We start from the raw sequence: 15,675 nt of genomic DNA, 5'->3' as shown, positions 1-15,675 counted from the left end.
GGGGAGCCAGAGGCTGTGGGAACACCAGGGTTACAGGCTTGAGTGCCCTCAGTCCCTGGTCTGACAGATGTGTCTGGGTGAAGGAGTTAATGTGGAAAAGGGCAAGTTTGGAGAAATCTGAATATGTATTCCTGCATCTTCTTCAGCACAGGCTCTGCCTGTGTTGGCAGTGGGGGGACAGCAGGTTTCTGCACTGCCACCAGAGCCAGCTGTTCCCTGAGGCTCACAGCCCTTGGGGCTTTGCCGTTGTAGCCCACCGTACACTTTGCTGAGGACACACTAATACGGAGTGAGGATGAGGATGAGGATGAAGAGCGGCCGTTCCCAGTGGAGAAGCAGAGGCTTATCCGCAAGGACACGCCCCATTATAAGAAACACTTTAAGATAACTAAACTGCCCAAGCCAGAGGCAGTGGTGGCACTCCTGCAGGGGCTGAACAGTGACGGAGTCCCCAAAGAGGAGGAGGAGTTAGGAGGCTGCAACAACAACGTGGAGCCCGAGGATCAGGAGGAAGCGTGGGATGAGGATGACAGAAAGAACGGAGCTTTGTCTGCTCAGCCGTCGGTGAAGGTAAGGTCTTGTGGGGACGGGGAGGGGTCAGAGGGGTGCCAGACCTCCCTCCTGCTACTTTGAGCTACCAGCCAGCTTGACGTGGTACCAGTGAAAACGTTGGCAGGAGGCTCCAGCACTTCGGGAAAGACGTGCTGTGGGTGGCAGAGCTGCCGTTCGCCCTGGGCCTCACGTGGTTGTCCAGGAGCTGTGACTTGTGTTGCTTGTGTCTGACCCCTGGCTGTGCCCAGGTTCTTGCACCCTCCCCATTATGTGTGATGTTGTGCTCTGTGCTGCAAGAACAATTCTTTCGTCCATCACTGACAAGTTCTTCCATTCCTTTCGTTCCTCCTCGCTTGCTGGTTGTTGCACCTCATTTGCAACAGGATGAGCTTTGTCCCTGGATCTAATCTCAGGCTTACGTTCAGGCTGCTCACACTTGTCTTTCTGCTGCAGCGCCTCTTGGAGAGGAGTGGGGAGTGAGAGCAGACAGGAGTGTGCCCTTCCCATCGGTTCCCCCCTGTGCCTGCCCAGCGCAGACGCAGTCCGATGAGGTGTTTGCTGGGATTTAGGGGAACTCGTGCTCTGGAGCTTTGCCGTTGCCACGGGGCCGTGGTGGGCCTTTCTGGTGATGCTGGGGGCTGATGAGGCAGGAGGTCCTTGGTTCCACCCCTCTGAACCACCGGGTCCAGTTAGGGACGCACAGAGATCCTTACTGGAGGAGCATCCTGCAGTGGGGTAGGAACGGACCGATGAGGGGCACTGTGAGGTTAGGGCAGCTCTCACTGAAGGTGACGTGACGATTTTGCGAGGGCTCTTTGGCAGGCAGAGAGCAGGGTGTGACTGCATCTCCATAGTCTGACACCAGCAGCTCTCATGGGTGAGGTGTGGGTCTCTCAGCTGGTGGAAGATGATGGAGTAAAATCCGTTGTTGCTGTTAGCACACACACTCCAGGCTGTTGGGGCCAGTCCCACCCCACGCTGGAGTCCGATGACTCTGGAGTTCAGAGTGAGCCGGGGAAGGTTCTCGTGTTCAGGTTTGCTTTGGAGCCCTTCTCTCCATGGAGGCTTGTCTGTCTGTGTGGGAGCTGGTTTGGTTTGTCCCTTGCTCCCTAGGAATAGGGCATGTCTGTTTGTGAAGTTCTTCAAAATGAAAAGGAGCTGCTGCTGCTTGTAAGAATGTGTGAAGCCATCCTGAGTCCCCTCCACCAAGACCTGCCATACTTGGGAAATGCCCTCACCCAAAAAGCTCGTTTTAGTCAGGGGCCCAAAGCTGAGATGTGCTGACCCGTTGGTGAAACCCGTGAAGGCTGCACAGGCATGGAGACCTCAGGTTTGGTGTATCCATCAGAAAGTCACCTTTGTGATCAGCTAAGCCTTCCGCCTGGAAACGGCGGGTTTCCCTTCTGTGGGTGGTTGGGTGCTTGCTTCTCGGGGGCAGATGCACCCACTTGCCCCCTTGAGCCACCTGCCAGGGATGGGAACATGGGGAGCAGAGTCCCTGCGCGGTGCAGGGAGCTTCAGGTGAGAGGTGCTGCCTGCAGGCACTGAAGGAGGTAGGATGGGGTGTGCAGGAGGCTGGATCCTTAACCCAGAGGGGTTTGTGCAAAGGGGGTTGGTTTTCAAGAGAAATTCTCAGGTTTCCTGCATTTGGGAGCACAACCCTGGGTGCCTGGCGGGACGCAGGGCTCCGCCGGAGGCTCTTCCTGGGGCCGGAGGGACGGATGCGCTTTGATTTGGGGTCACTCCATTCCTGTGCAGCAGCTGAGTGGCACCAGAGGTCTCTTTGTGCTTTTCCCCTGTGTTGTTCAATCCTTCCGTCACTGAACAGCTGGGGACAAAGGGGGTAGAACCAGCTAATAGCGTTCAGCTCGCGAGCTTGGCGATCCCAGCCTCAGGGTGCCAACGCAGGCGAGAACGCGGCCGTGGAGATGCGGCTTCCAGGGCGGAGGGTGCTGCCGCCCGGCGAGGGGGGCCGGCCGCAGCCCCGTGGCTGGTGGCCAGGAGCGGTGTGAGTGGGGCTGCGCTGGGGCTGCGTGGCCAGGCCTGTCGGAGCGGTGTGCGTCTGAGTGTTGGGTGGTGGTGGTAGTGGTGGCGGGTTTGGTTTATGCTCCACTAATCCGCATGCCTCTTTGCTGGTTCCTGTCCTAACAGGGGGTGTCGTTTGATCAAGCCAATAATCTGCTGATTGAACCTGCTCGCATTGAGGAGGAAGAGGTCTGTACCACTCCTACTGTTCTCTCTCTGCCAAAAATCATTCAGTCTGCTTGATTTGCTTCCCAGGCTCACCCATTGTTGTAGGGGAAACTGATCTCTCTGGGTCAAGTGGCTTCTGGACCTGACTGATCACAAACACACAATGATTGTTTCCTCCCCTGCTTTCACCTCCTTTCCCTACTTTTCCATCCCTGAGGTGAGAATGGCTGCTGCAGATCAGGAGTGAGATGGAAGAAATGTAAAAAGCCAAAGGGGGCCAAGGTGGAAAGTTCAGTTCCTATTTGCTGTGCACTGAGGAAAGAGAAGGTAGAAGAAAATGAGTGGGAGTGGTGGGTGACCCTGCAGTAGAGGCCTCGGGACTCTGCTGAGCACTGCGTCCGACCCTGGGGCAGAGGGAGGAGGATCTGACTGAGGACACTGTGCCATTGCAGAAGGGTGGGCTGGAGCTCAGGGCTCGTGCTCCTCATGCAGCCCCCAGGAGAATCCCCTCGAGTCTTCACATGCAGCACTTTAGCGTCTTGGGTGGCACTGGGGGCTCCGGGAAGCCCCTGGCACGTGTGGAGTTCCATGCCAGATTTTAAAGTCCTGTGTCTTGCTGCCTTAGCTCAGCCTCCAGCTAGGATTAACTTCCTGAGTTTGTTCCCCAGTTTTCGGAAGGCTTCCCCATCCCCTGGCTCAGCGGGCTTCCCGCAGGCAGGGAGCTGTGGGGAGCAGAGTGCTGCTGCCATGGGCAAGAGGCAGAGACTCTGCTCAGTACCAACGGCTTGTGAGAAGGTTTCTTCCCTTAGGACAGGGCCGTGGTCCCCGACCCGTGTGCTGCGTGGGAGTGCTGGCCTGATTGTCTGTGAACTTGGCTCTTTGCTACTCCCCCAGGTGTAAAACGGAGGGTTTTCTTCCTTGGTTTTGGAGAAAAACTTTCTGGGAGGGAGATGACAAATTCCTTCCACTTCAGGTGAAACATGAGCTGGCTCAGATGTGCTCCACTGTTAGTGTGTCCTGAAGATTTGTCCATCTTAGCTCTAGATCACTGAAAGACATACCAATATTTCCTGCGTTTCTTTTGCGTAGCTCTTCCGTCGCTCAGAGGTGAAACTGAGTATAGTCAGGTGCTTCCTGCCCCTCGTTTGGAAACTGCTCTTGGTCCTTCTTTACAGCCACTGGACGTGTTCCATTTGCAGAGTTTTCTTGCTCCTTGAGGTGCAGTGGCCCAGGAAATCTCAGTCCTGTGTCAGGGAATAGTCTGCCTGCATTGTCCTTGGCTCCGGCCTTGCTCCACCTGCTCTGTGGAAGTGCCCAGAACTCCCCTGGGGGGGCTGGAGAGGGCCGCTGGCCAGAGGCACCAGGTTGCTCTGGTGTCCCTGCAGTGTGGTCTCCCCTGAGCAAGTCTCTTCCCTCCCGGAAAAGAGCAACGTGCAGCTCCCCAGGACGAGCACCTGGAGACCCACCAGATGGGTGGTGGTAGCTGAAGTCGCCCCAGAGCAGCCCAGCTTTGGGAAGCCGTTGACTGTCCTGCAGCTCTGGGGAGCACTCAGCTCAGCGGATGCCTGCTGACCTCTCCAGGCAGGGGTGCTCTGTTGTCTGGGCACCTACCAGCTCGTGCGGAAGGTTCAGTCTCCAGAAACGTCAAGCTGTGGGCCTCAGGCTGAGAGCGCTGTAGGTGAGGGCTGGCCCTGGGCTCTGCCTGGCTGGGACCCCTGGCCCGTGCTGGGAGTGGGGTCCTGCCTGTCTCGGCTGTGAAGGGACCTCGGTGCCTCTCGGTGAGCAGAGGGAGGACAGCAGGAGGAATACTTGGGGTCTTAAAGACTGTTTAGCGTCAGAGTAGAGAATTAGCTTGGGAAGGGAGCAGTCCCAGGAATAGCATCTACCTGCTGTTCCCAGGGATGGTTTCCAGTCCTTGAGAGGAGTCTCACAGCTGAACTGGTGGCTGTGGAACAGAGCAAGACCGTCGCAGGGTGGGGAGCCTGGAGCTCCTTGAGCAGCACCTTCCTTGTAGAATTGTGTACAGCTCTTAAAGAAAGGGAACTGCTGATAGCATGTTCTTTAAGCCTAAACCATAAACCTGAGCCAAAGACTAACCTTGCCAGAGTAGAGCTGGAGACTGACTTTGCCGGCAGCCAAGGTGTAGGGAACCTGGTGCTGTGCAGGCAGCTGGTGCTTCCAGAGCTCCTTTAGCTGTTGGTGCCAGTGGGACTCAGCACAGTGAAAGAAGTAATTTTGTTAAAGCACGTGATATCTGATAGTGGGTATCTGGATTCCGCTGCTCACTCTGTCCTCAGTGTCTTGTCTCGGTCTCCATCTGCACTGCAGCAGTGGCTGTATCTGGGTGTAGGGAGGCTTTGAGAGGAGGAAGGAAGCGTATTGAGCTGCTCTTTGAGGGCACGACGTACCTGAAGTCTGTTCTCATATGATTTTTGAAGTGGTCTGGAAAGAGCTGCTGTGCAGGCTGAAGATAATAGTGGAAAGAGGGTCCCAGATCCCGTGTCAGTGATGGCTGCTGCTCTGTCTGCAGTAACGGCTGGTGTCACCCTCCTGTGACACCCACCTTCTGCAGGACCCCCCAGGGACAGAAGTCCCGAGGGGCTCTGCACTGCCCGCGGAGCTTTGCAGCGTTTCACTTCTCCCTGGCTGCTCCCCCAGCAGCACCAGGCTCCCCGGGGGGATGCTGCTCAGTCCCTCCCTGGGAAGAAGCTGGGCCGCTTGCAGGCGGGACAGACCCCGGCAGCTGCTGCTCTCAGGCGGGGTCGGAAGGGCGTCAGGGCCTCTTGAAGGCGTCTTGGGAAGTTCACCGTTTGTCTTGGAGCACGAGCCTGGTGCTTGGCAGGACCCTTGCTGGTTGCCAGAGGCTCGGAGTGGTCCGGCAGCGCGGGGGGGTGGCGCTGGCCCGGCACCGGGGCCCCAGCCCTGCGGCCGCTCACGGGGCGAGGCTGCGCACCCCTTGACACCATCGGCCGTGGGATTCTTACGTAGCAGGTGGATCTTCCTGCGATGTGTTCTGGAAACCTGAAACCCTGAAAAGACTAATAAACCTCTGCTGCGTAATTCAGGGAAGATCGTGTCACCTGTATTCGCTCAGCTGGCCCGGCCAGAGTATCCTTTCTGACCGAGCAGAGTACCCTCCAAGTTATGAAAAGATACAACACTCTGTTTTCTCTCATTCAATTTTTTTAATTACTAAAGTTCCCAATGGAAAAATATGCCATACTTTCTGTTTGAATTTGTCTAGCTTTTATTTATTGCCATAGGAATGTTTTTAAGACCTTTCCCTACTGGAGGGAAGGGCCCTTAGTATTCTCCCTTACGCCGGGACCCTCCAGCAGTTTGGAGGTGGGGGCTATAATCTCCTCTTGCAGATGCAGAGCTTCGGCTCAGGTATGTTGAGGCACGGTTTGAACACAGTTCACCTGCAGAGTGGCTGAGATTCCTCATGTGATTGCTGCTTCTTCATCTTAATGTATCGCTCTGGGCTGACCACAGATTTTATCTGATCTGGAGCTTGCTTAAGGGCCGGGTGGCAAACTCTGGAATGATTTCTCACACAAGTGCAGAACTGTCTGCAGAGTTTCCCCTTCCTGCTGTGGGACAATCGTCGGGTTTGCTCTCCCAAGTAGGAAGGACAGAAAGCAATAGTGTTCTGAACAGAGAGAGGAGATACAACATTTAAACAAAATGCTGCGGTTCGTGACTCTCACTTTTGAAATAGGAAAACTCAATATTCACAACAGAATATGGGTCTTGCTGCTTAGGATGAGGATTATACAAAAAATTGAGGCATTAAAATAACCCCTGTGGAAATGAATGGGGCTTAAGCATTTGCATGTCTTTAAAAACTGGTCCTTATTTGCTCAGTAATATTTCTGACTGTGTCGGGAGGGAAGAAGGATAACTCCTAGAATAGTTTCGGGGCTTTGTGATGGAAGCCAACGACCAGCTTGGATCTGGGAACTGAAATGAGGCAAGACTGGGGTAGGTTGCCGTTTCAGGAAGATACGCTTTAGTCAGAAAAGGGCTGTTCTTAATTCAGGAGCAACAAGCTAAATTTACAACGAAGATAACACAGATTATTTGGAAGAAATCCTGAAGTCAAGTATCCTGCAACCACTAGCAACCAGATACTGTACTCTGTTTCGTAAGTCAGTCAAACTTTTCATTAAACATGGGTAGTTTCTTCCTGTTCCTCAACGTCTGTGCACACACTCGCATTCTTCCTAGTGGGAGAAACCAAAAACTTCTCCAGATTTCTACTTCTGGATTGATTAGAAAACTTACTTTCATGCTGAACTTGCATCTGTTAATTCATTGTTTTCATTATATTTTTTGTCATGAAAAATCTCTTTTGTTCTGTCTGACCCTCTGTCTGCTTGTCCTTGGTATATTTTCATGGACATCAGTCACAATTCCTAGCCTTCATTTTGCTAAATTAAAAAACCCAAATTCCTCTGGTGTTCCCTTGTAAGATAGATTCCCATGGCCTGTATTTCTCGCTGCTCTTTCATTCACTTGTTTTACTTGAATTCACGTTTGTTGACAGTGGATAACATAACAGAGTTTACCCAGACTTTAGTTCACTAAATTCCAGTTTTCTTTCACTTCAAATGTAGTTTCTGGTCACAGAGGGGAATTCTCTTTAGGTACTCTGCATTCAGCATCAGGCTCCTCAGTGAGGTTTGTCCTCCAGACTGTTGCTGTACTTAAAGATGTCTCTGCTTGTAGGTTTTAAAATGAGTGTTTTATCTCACTGTCCCCTTGGACAAATGCTCTCCTACTGTGCTGCCTGCCTTTAGCAGCACAAAGGTGAAACAGATTTTAGAAGAAAGTTGTAAATTCTCCAGCCCTTTCAGTCTTTTAATTGTATATGAAATGATGGGTTAAAATGGACCTTTAGAACAGTGAGAAATTGTGGGGCTGAGAGCAGTTTCTAAGTGACAGTTTTGTAGTCAGAAATGATGCAAAATGAATGACTATACCAATGATAGAGTCCATCCCCCTGCTAGACGCAGGGGGAAACGTGGTAACAAGTGATGAGGAGAAGGCTGAGGTGCTTACTGACTTCTTTGCCTCGGTTTTAATAACAAGACCAGTACTGAGGGAATCCGACCTCCTCAGCCAGAAGACGGACTGGGAGAATGACCCCCCGGCATTCCAGGAGGAGACAGTCAGTGACCTGCTGCATCACGCAGACACGCACAGTCTATGGGACCGGATGGGATACACCCGAGGGTGCTGGAGGACTGGCTGGGGGCTCCCCAAGCCGCTTTCCATCATTTCCCAGCAGTCCTGGCTGAGCGGGGAGGCCCCGACAGGTTGGAAATTGGCCCATGTGACACCCATCTATAAGAAGGGTCGATATACATATTGGATATATACATTGGCTGAAGGAAAAGCTGTGGATGTTGTTTACTTTGACTTTAGCAAGGCCTTTGACACCATTTCCCACAGCATTCTCCTGGCGAAACTGGCTGCTCGAGGCTTGGATGGGCACACGCTTTGCTGGGTAAAAAACTGTCTGGATGGCCGGGCCCGGAGAGTTAAATCCAGTTGGGGACCAGTGACGAGTGGTGTCCCCCAGGGCTGGGTGTGGGGCCACTCCTGTTTAACGTCCTTATTGATGATCTGGAAGGGGGGATCGAGGGCACCCTCAGCCAGTTTGCAGGTGACACCCAGTTGGGTGGGAGTGTGGGTCTGCTCGAGGGCGAGGAGGCTGCAGAGACCTGGGCAGGCTGGAGCCATGGGCTGAGCCCAACTGGGGGAGTTTCACTGAGGGCAAATGCCGGGGGCTGCCCTTGGGCCACAACAACCCCCAGGGGGGCTCCAGGCCTGGGGAGGAGTGGCTGGAGAGCTGCCGGTCAGAGAGGGACTGGGGGGTGAGAATGAGCCAGAGTGTGCCCAGGGGGCCAAGGAGGGCAACGGCATCCCGGCTGGTGTCAGCACTGGCGTGGCCAGCAGGGACAGGGAAGGGATCTGAGCCCTGGGCTGGGCACTGGGGAGGCCGCCCCTCGCTGAGGGGGTTCAGTTCTGGGCCCCTCACCCCAAAAAGGCCATTGAATGACTCGAGCGTGGGCAGAGAAGGGCAACGGAGCTGGGGCAGGGTCTGGAGCACAGGTCTGCTGGGGAGCGGCTGGGGGAACTGGGGGGGTTCAGTCTGGAGAAGAGGAGGCTGAGGGGAGACCTCCTGGCCCTCGGCAAGTCCCTGCCAGGAGGGGGCAGAGAGGGGGGATGAGTCTCTGGAGCCAAGGCCCCAGCGCCAGGCCCCGAGGGAATGGCCTCAAGCTGCCCAGGGCAGGGTCAGGCTGGCTCTGAGGAAGGATTTCTGTGCAGAAGGGGCTGTTGGGCGTTGGAATGGGCTGCCCAGGGCAGGGGGGAGTCCCCGGGATCCCTGGAGGGGTTGAAGAGTCGGGCTGAGCCAGCGCTGAGGGGTCTGGGGGAGCTGGGAACGGTCAGGGGGAGGGTCGTGGTTGGGCTGGAGGAGCTGCAGGGGCTTTTCCAGCTGAGCTAATTCTGGGATTCTGTGATTTTTACTGCTGAAGAGAGGAAGAAATATAATGTGTTTTAGCGTCACTTATTCCAGCTGAATCCTCAGGTCTTCCATGTTCAGGTTTTTGTGCTGTTTCCAGTTCTGGGAATGGTTCAAGGCTTGGTAGCTTTGTCCGGTGCTTGTTTTGCTTCTCGTTATTGGAGTTGAATGTTTTCCTTTCCAGAGGGACTCTGTCCTGTTGCATCCCGTAGTTCTGCCAGCCCAGTTCTCTTCAGGATCCCCTCTTTTGGCATTTCCCTGCCTGTGGCAAACCTGGGTGTCCATTGTGAGGAGGAGGAAGTACTGACTTCTTAAATCCCTATTTCTGGGGAATTCATTCATGAAAGAACTAATCATAGACTCATAAAATAGTGCAGGTTGGAAAGGACCTTGGAAAGACCAACCTTGTGTGGGAAAGGGAGCCTGGATGGGATTATCCAGCACCCTGACCAGTCACAGCTTGTAAACCTCCACTGATGGGGACTCTGCCATCTCCCTGGGGACCTGGGTCCTGTGAATGATTGTTGTCACTGTAAAAGTTTTTTCCTATACCAAGATGAAATCATTTCTCTGTATAGACACACATATATAGATAGGGATGTTCATGTATGTCATCACACATGATTCCCATCTAAATGATGGCAGCATATATCTATATACTCACGTCAAGATTAATCGTATCTGTATGAACCTAGGTTTTTATTTGTGTTTCAGAAGCCATCATATTTTAAAAAACACATCCTCACTTCATGGAACGTTGTTCGGTGTCTTGGAATCTCTCTGGGGAAGGGGACCTGCAGGATCTGCCGACGCATTCAGCATGGCCAGTCCTGTCCTGGCTGCTCTGGGGCTGCCGTCAGCCACTGGGGCTTGCTCAGGTGCTCTCTGCTTAGTGCTGACCTGGGTGGAGAGGGCAGTGAAGGCAGTGAAGCGCTTGGCTCTCATCTGTACCCTACCACCTCGGCCTTGCAATTATCCATCCCCTTGGTAACTAAACCCACATCTGAACGTAGGAAGAAATAACATCAGAGCCAGAAAATCTTTGGCTCGTACCCAGCAGGCAGCTCCTCTGCCAGGGCAGGATCTTTCCTTCATGTTCCTTTTTCCGTTGTTCGATTTTAATTTAGTTCTCAGCAGCTCATGCAGGAATCTCCCACCTTCCATTTGGTCACTGATATTTTCAGCCCATCCTCTTGTCCTCACGAGTTGCTGCATACTAAAGCCAGAGAGATTTAGCTCTTCTAATCTTTCCTGCTGAGTCAGTGCCTCTGGCTCCTGCACCCCCGTGTGTCTCTTACATTTATGTGCCATGTAGGCTCCTCTCTCTTGTTGAGGGGTTCCTGGAAAAAGGACACACAGAGCTGAATGTCCTTCAGGCATCTCACGGTCAGTGTGGGGGCTTGCTTCGGGCTTTAGGCAGCGCAGACCTGAGCGAGACACGGGGATCCTTCCACAGCTCCTTGCGGGCTGGGGTTTGGGATTTCAGTGTTCGTACCACTGTGCAAGACACAGGGGAGCTGCTGTCTATGATTTATACTATTTATGCATTTTAGTTCCACAGTATTTAGTGGTGATAAATTGTGTCATTTACTTGGGCTGTATGTTAAAAAGCATTTTTTAGCCTGTGGCTGAAATTTCATTGGGTATCCCTAATTCCTTTGTTGTTACAAACATGGAAAAATAATTTCCCATAAATTTATTAATGGCATGAAAAGAGAGAAATACGTCTGTCCCTCCTCTTGCTGTATTTGAAGGCCCCCTAGCCTCCCCTCACACAGCATTTTCACTGTCACTGAGCCAGAATAAGATCCAGGCTGGGGCAGTTCTCGGCAGAGCCCCACTTGGTTCTCCACGGATGACTAGTACTTGACTGCTGGTCAAGTCCTGCTTGTTCTGCGCCTGTATAATGTACACCCAAACCCAGCATTGTGCCATGGCAGGAAGAATGTCTTGGGATAAGTTTTACAAGAGTCTGCCTATTAAATCTTTACTGTTACTTTCTCAGCCAAGTTTGTAGTCTTGTCATAGAGGTGTGTGTGGTTTTTGAGAGATTTGATTTTCGTAACATTCAGCTGTTTGGCGTTGGGGCCATTTCTGCGTGTTCTTCAGTTGCTTTTCTGGAGCTGGAGCCAGGATGACGAGCTGATGGTTGCAGGCGTCATCCCGCGTCATCTCTTAGTCTAATGGCACAACGTAAATGCTATTTCAGGGTATCAGGACTCCAGAATTTTATAAATGCTTTCCAAGCACATCAGAGATCTGTTGGTTGTTAGGACTCTTGGGTACAAGTTATCCAGTCCTTTGGGCTTTTAGAATGGTTATTCCGGATTGATTCTATTAAATCGATTCTTCAGCTGCGTTGGAGCGTGATTCTTCACCTTCATGTGATGCACGTACATCACCACGCTTCTGTCCAAACACAGACAGCAGTGTTCATCACATGTTTGTGTTTTCCATGTCACTGGTGACAGTCCAGTCCCATTTAAAGTTTCAAGCGACATAAATGCAGGGGTTAGACACTTCCTTCAGATGTACAGCAAGTTATAACAGGACGCCTGTGCATGCAGGAACTTGCTGCCTTCTGGAGATAAAGCCCGTGAAGCCCCACTGCGTTGGGTGTGTCTGGAGGTACAGGTTGGTCTTTCGGCGGGTTCTGGGCTGCAGCAGCCCCACGCGCTGGCAGTCGAAGCCTTTGAGGGGCCAGTTTGCTGCTGTGCTGTGCCCCTGCCGAGGGCGAGCTGCAGCAGGCCGTAGGTGGCCATCGTGGGCCAGCGCTGGGTGCTGGTACCCCTGGGTACCCCTGGGTGCTGCAGCGCCAGCCTGCCTGCCCTGTGCCGCAGAGTCCTCCGGAGTGGGGCACGTTTACTCACTGCACGCTGCAAAATCTCACAGGTCAAGTGAATCTGTTAGAAGATAGCTATGTTAAAAAACTATGAAAAATAGGTTGAGGTGGAATCAGTCCTCGTTTGAGTATGTTCCTTGGAGATGTAAGGCAGGAACACTGGTGGGACTGAGGGGGATAGAGGAGAGGGGGGGATACAGCTGCTCCCTCGGGTCGTGCTTTGATGGTAAATGGGTTTCACCCTACCCCTCAGTGGGAGTTCAGGGACTCTGGGCTGACAACTCCAGGCTGAAGTGGCAGCTTTTTCAATTTTTCCACTTTTCTCCTTCCCCAGTAGCCCTTTTCTGCGGAGGGCACAGACACTTGTCTGGGAGGGATGAGGTGGGAGCTCTGGATACGTGTCCCACTGAAGGAAGGTTTGTCCCTTCTGCGGAGTGAGGAGCCACAACCAGCTGAGCAGCGTTGTTTCCGAGTGGGGAGTATCCCAGATGAGTTGTTAGGTCTGAGGTGAACAGTTGCTGGGCAGCGGGAGGATCCCTGGCTCTAGGGGAAAAAAGGCAAGAAGAGGAAAATACCCCAGAAGTCAGTGTCAGGAGTGATTGCAGGGGTGGGGCCGTGCTGCCCCAGCTCTCAGGGCGGCTCGTTGCTGCCTTCGCAGAGTGTCGGTCTGGACACCGTGGAAGTCAGGGCAGTTCAGGGGCAGCCTGAGGACAGATGCACTTTTGGGAAAAAGTAACTTAGTGGTTTAGTGTAAAAAGCAGTGTCTAGGCTGTAATGTGAAATGTAAGACTGAAAGGCCGTTACAGGCTACTGGATCCGGTTCCTTCTTTCTCAGGTTCATACTCATGTCAGTTATTCTTTTCATAGACTTCAAACAGACATTCAGCAGTTCAGTTTCTTACCACACTGTTTTTATGGGAGAAGTGACTTGCTTTGGGAGGATTGAAATCTTCTTTCCAGCCTAAATATATTTATGTCCAATTCAAGCCCATTTGCCGTTGTTCTAGCAGCGTCTCTGAGTTTAATTGGGTCTGGTTCCTCCTTGGTGTTTTGCTCTTTCATTGTAAGTTGATAGACGTAAGGTTCTTAACCCTCAGTCCAGTTGGCTTTTCTGGCAATTTTCCCCATATTTTCAGTCTGGTTTCGGTGAATTTGTGAAATCCCCGGGGTTTGTTGTTCATCTTACTGCGCAACTGAAAGTGACTTTCTGTAACCAGTGACACTGTATGTTCCTCCTTCACAGTCAAAGCCAGCAGTCTTGTCCTGCTGATCGGGCACTGGGCCGAGCCATCAGCTGTCTCACTTGGGAATACCTGGATCCTGTTAATAGAACACTCTCTAGGCCTTCTCTGGAGACGTGGTTTTCCATTGTCTTTAGAAGTTTTTGTGTTGAATATAGGTATAAGTCTTTAGAGCATTACTAAAAATCCAGCAAGACCAGAAAAAAACCCAACCGTGGTATTTGTAGTTAGATCCTAACAGAGTGTTTCACGCGGGAGGCGTCAGTCTAATCTGTGACTGGTCTTCACGTGTGCTATCAGTGATGTGTGATGCCGCATTTCTCTGTCTCACCGGGATAATCTTTGTCTTTCAGTACTTGGATTTTACTCGGTCTCTAGTTCTTGCACAGCAGATGCCGTGCTTACGGTCTGTCTAGCACCAGGGGTGCCCTTGTGAAGGTCCCACCAGCTTTCTGCTACGCTGTTGACTGGAATGGCAAGGAACCTCATTTTAGTTCTGTGTTTCCTGGGCTGGATTTTTGGTTTGGTTTTGTTTTGAACTCAGCAGAATGTGAAGCCCCACAGGCTGTCACTTCTGGCATTGTAGGAAGAGAAGAAGGATCTGCAGGGAGGGGTTAAGGAAAACAAGCCTCCTGCTGCTTTTGCTGCCCACCCAGGGCCTGGCCCAGGCCAGGCAGACCTGATGTTGAAGGTAGACACCTCTGCAGCAGCCGCTCTCTGTTCTGGACTTTGTTTCCAGAGAAGTGACATCTGGAGGACAGACCCTTGGGTTTCCTCCAGGAGTCTGTGTACATTTCTGTCACCTCACCAGCTCCTTGGTCCTTGGCCCTGACAGATCCCTGAGGGAGTCCTGCCTATCCCATTCCTTTCCCTGTATCCTGCCACATGCTCCCTGTCTTTCCTCTCGTGAGCGGGGCCACGTGAACAGTTTATGCTGGTGTCCTGAATAGAAGCAATTTCAGTTCAAGCTTGACTGAAAGTCTTGCTATTGGAAGTGGGCATAATTCGGTATGTAGAGGCGGGAGACAGGCAGGAGAAGAGGCTTCTGGATTGCACAGCTACGGTCCTGAGCCTGCCTGTGCAGAGGGAGAGGAGGTGGCTTCTCTGGAATTTGCACTGATTTCCATCAGTCGAACAGAGCCAAGTGCCTGCCCAGCGTATCCTGGGAGAGGTGCTGTTCTTGTGGCTGCAGCTACGCTGGGGTGACCCTGAGCCTCCCAGTAGCTGTGTGGAATTACGCCCCAGAGGGAGCCCTGTGGTGGAGCTCTGAGGCGAACACCGTCCCTGCTCTTTGTCCAGCCCCATCCCACCGCTGCTCAGTTTCCTCCGTGGTGGACATCTCGTTCCGATATGTTCATTACAGGCAAACTGATTCTTGGTCTTGAGATACGGCTCGGGACCCAACGGGGAGAAAGGATTTGTTTGTTTTAAGTGTGTTGTGACTGTGGTGCCTTTGAGGCATAGGTACCACTGCTGACACAGACACGTATGCTCTTGTGCTTACTCTTTAAGTAGCCATCCCTTGCTCTTCAGGGTGTTTGGGGCGTTCTGCCGGCCTGCACTGACCTGTAACCTCTGTCCGTTCTGCTTCCAGCTGACACTGACTATCGTGCGGCAGACGGGGGGGCTGGGCATCAGCATCGCAGGGGGCAAGGGCTCCACCCCCTATAAGGGTGACGACGAGGTAAGACCCGGGACTGGCTGGTCATCGCAGCACCCACCCTCAGGGCATAGTTCTCCGTAGCTGGAGGTTGGGTGTCCGCAGACGTCAGCCCGTGGCTGGGCTGGAGCAGGGCGGGAGCAGCCCCCGGGCACAACCTGCCCCCTCTGCCCTGGGCACAGGGAGCGGCTGGTTCCTCCCCGGCGGCTCCTGGGGTACAGGACTCTCAGAGTACGGGCTTGGCATTTACACCTCTGGTGCATCAGCTTCGTCATGTTCTCGTCCCGCTGGAAAAGGATTAAAGTGTCATTCCCTTTCCCCTTTTGTCACCTATGGGGTCGCCCTGCAATGGGGTTTCTTTCCCCTCCCTACCAGCTCCTGAGTGGGTGATGTGGCTGTCCCGCCCCACACCCAGGGCACGGGGTTGGTGGGGGGACTTCCCCTTCCCCCTCAGCTGGACGGGATGCAGTGGTCTCTCTGCATCTCAGAGGGCTGATGAATGGGCTCCACCTCTTCTAACAGGTAATTTTCTTTCCAGGGCATCTTTATTTCCCGCGTGTCAGAAGAGGGTCCTGCAGCTCGTGCAGGGGTTCGTGTTGGGGACAAGCTTCTGGAGGTAAGAACCAGCTCCTGTGAAATGTAAATGCTGCTAGGG

General features: G+C 52.9%; 1 protein-coding gene across 1 annotated transcript in view; it reads left to right on the top strand.

The window, feature by feature from the left end:
* LOC113476201 (protein scribble homolog) overlaps window positions 1-15,663 on the top strand; it is a 28,346-nt gene extending 12,683 nt beyond the window's left edge. Inside the window, exons 14-17 of the mRNA XM_026841535.1 lie at window positions 253-570; window positions 2,704-2,766; window positions 14,955-15,044; window positions 15,559-15,663. Coding sequence (XP_026697336.1) covers window positions 253-570; window positions 2,704-2,766; window positions 14,955-15,044; window positions 15,559-15,663 — 576 coding nt within the window. The remainder of the gene's footprint in view (window positions 1-252; window positions 571-2,703; window positions 2,767-14,954; window positions 15,045-15,558) is intronic.
* The last annotated feature ends 12 nt before the right edge of the window (window positions 15,664-15,675 follow it).

Source organism: Athene cunicularia (genome assembly GCF_003259725.1).
Source record: "Athene cunicularia isolate RWA chromosome 2 unlocalized genomic scaffold, athCun1 chr2_part1, whole genome shotgun sequence".
NCBI lineage: Eukaryota > Metazoa > Chordata > Aves > Strigiformes > Strigidae > Athene > Athene cunicularia.
The sequence above is the reverse complement of the archived record's forward strand: the minus strand, read 5'-3'. Positions and strand labels throughout refer to the sequence as shown.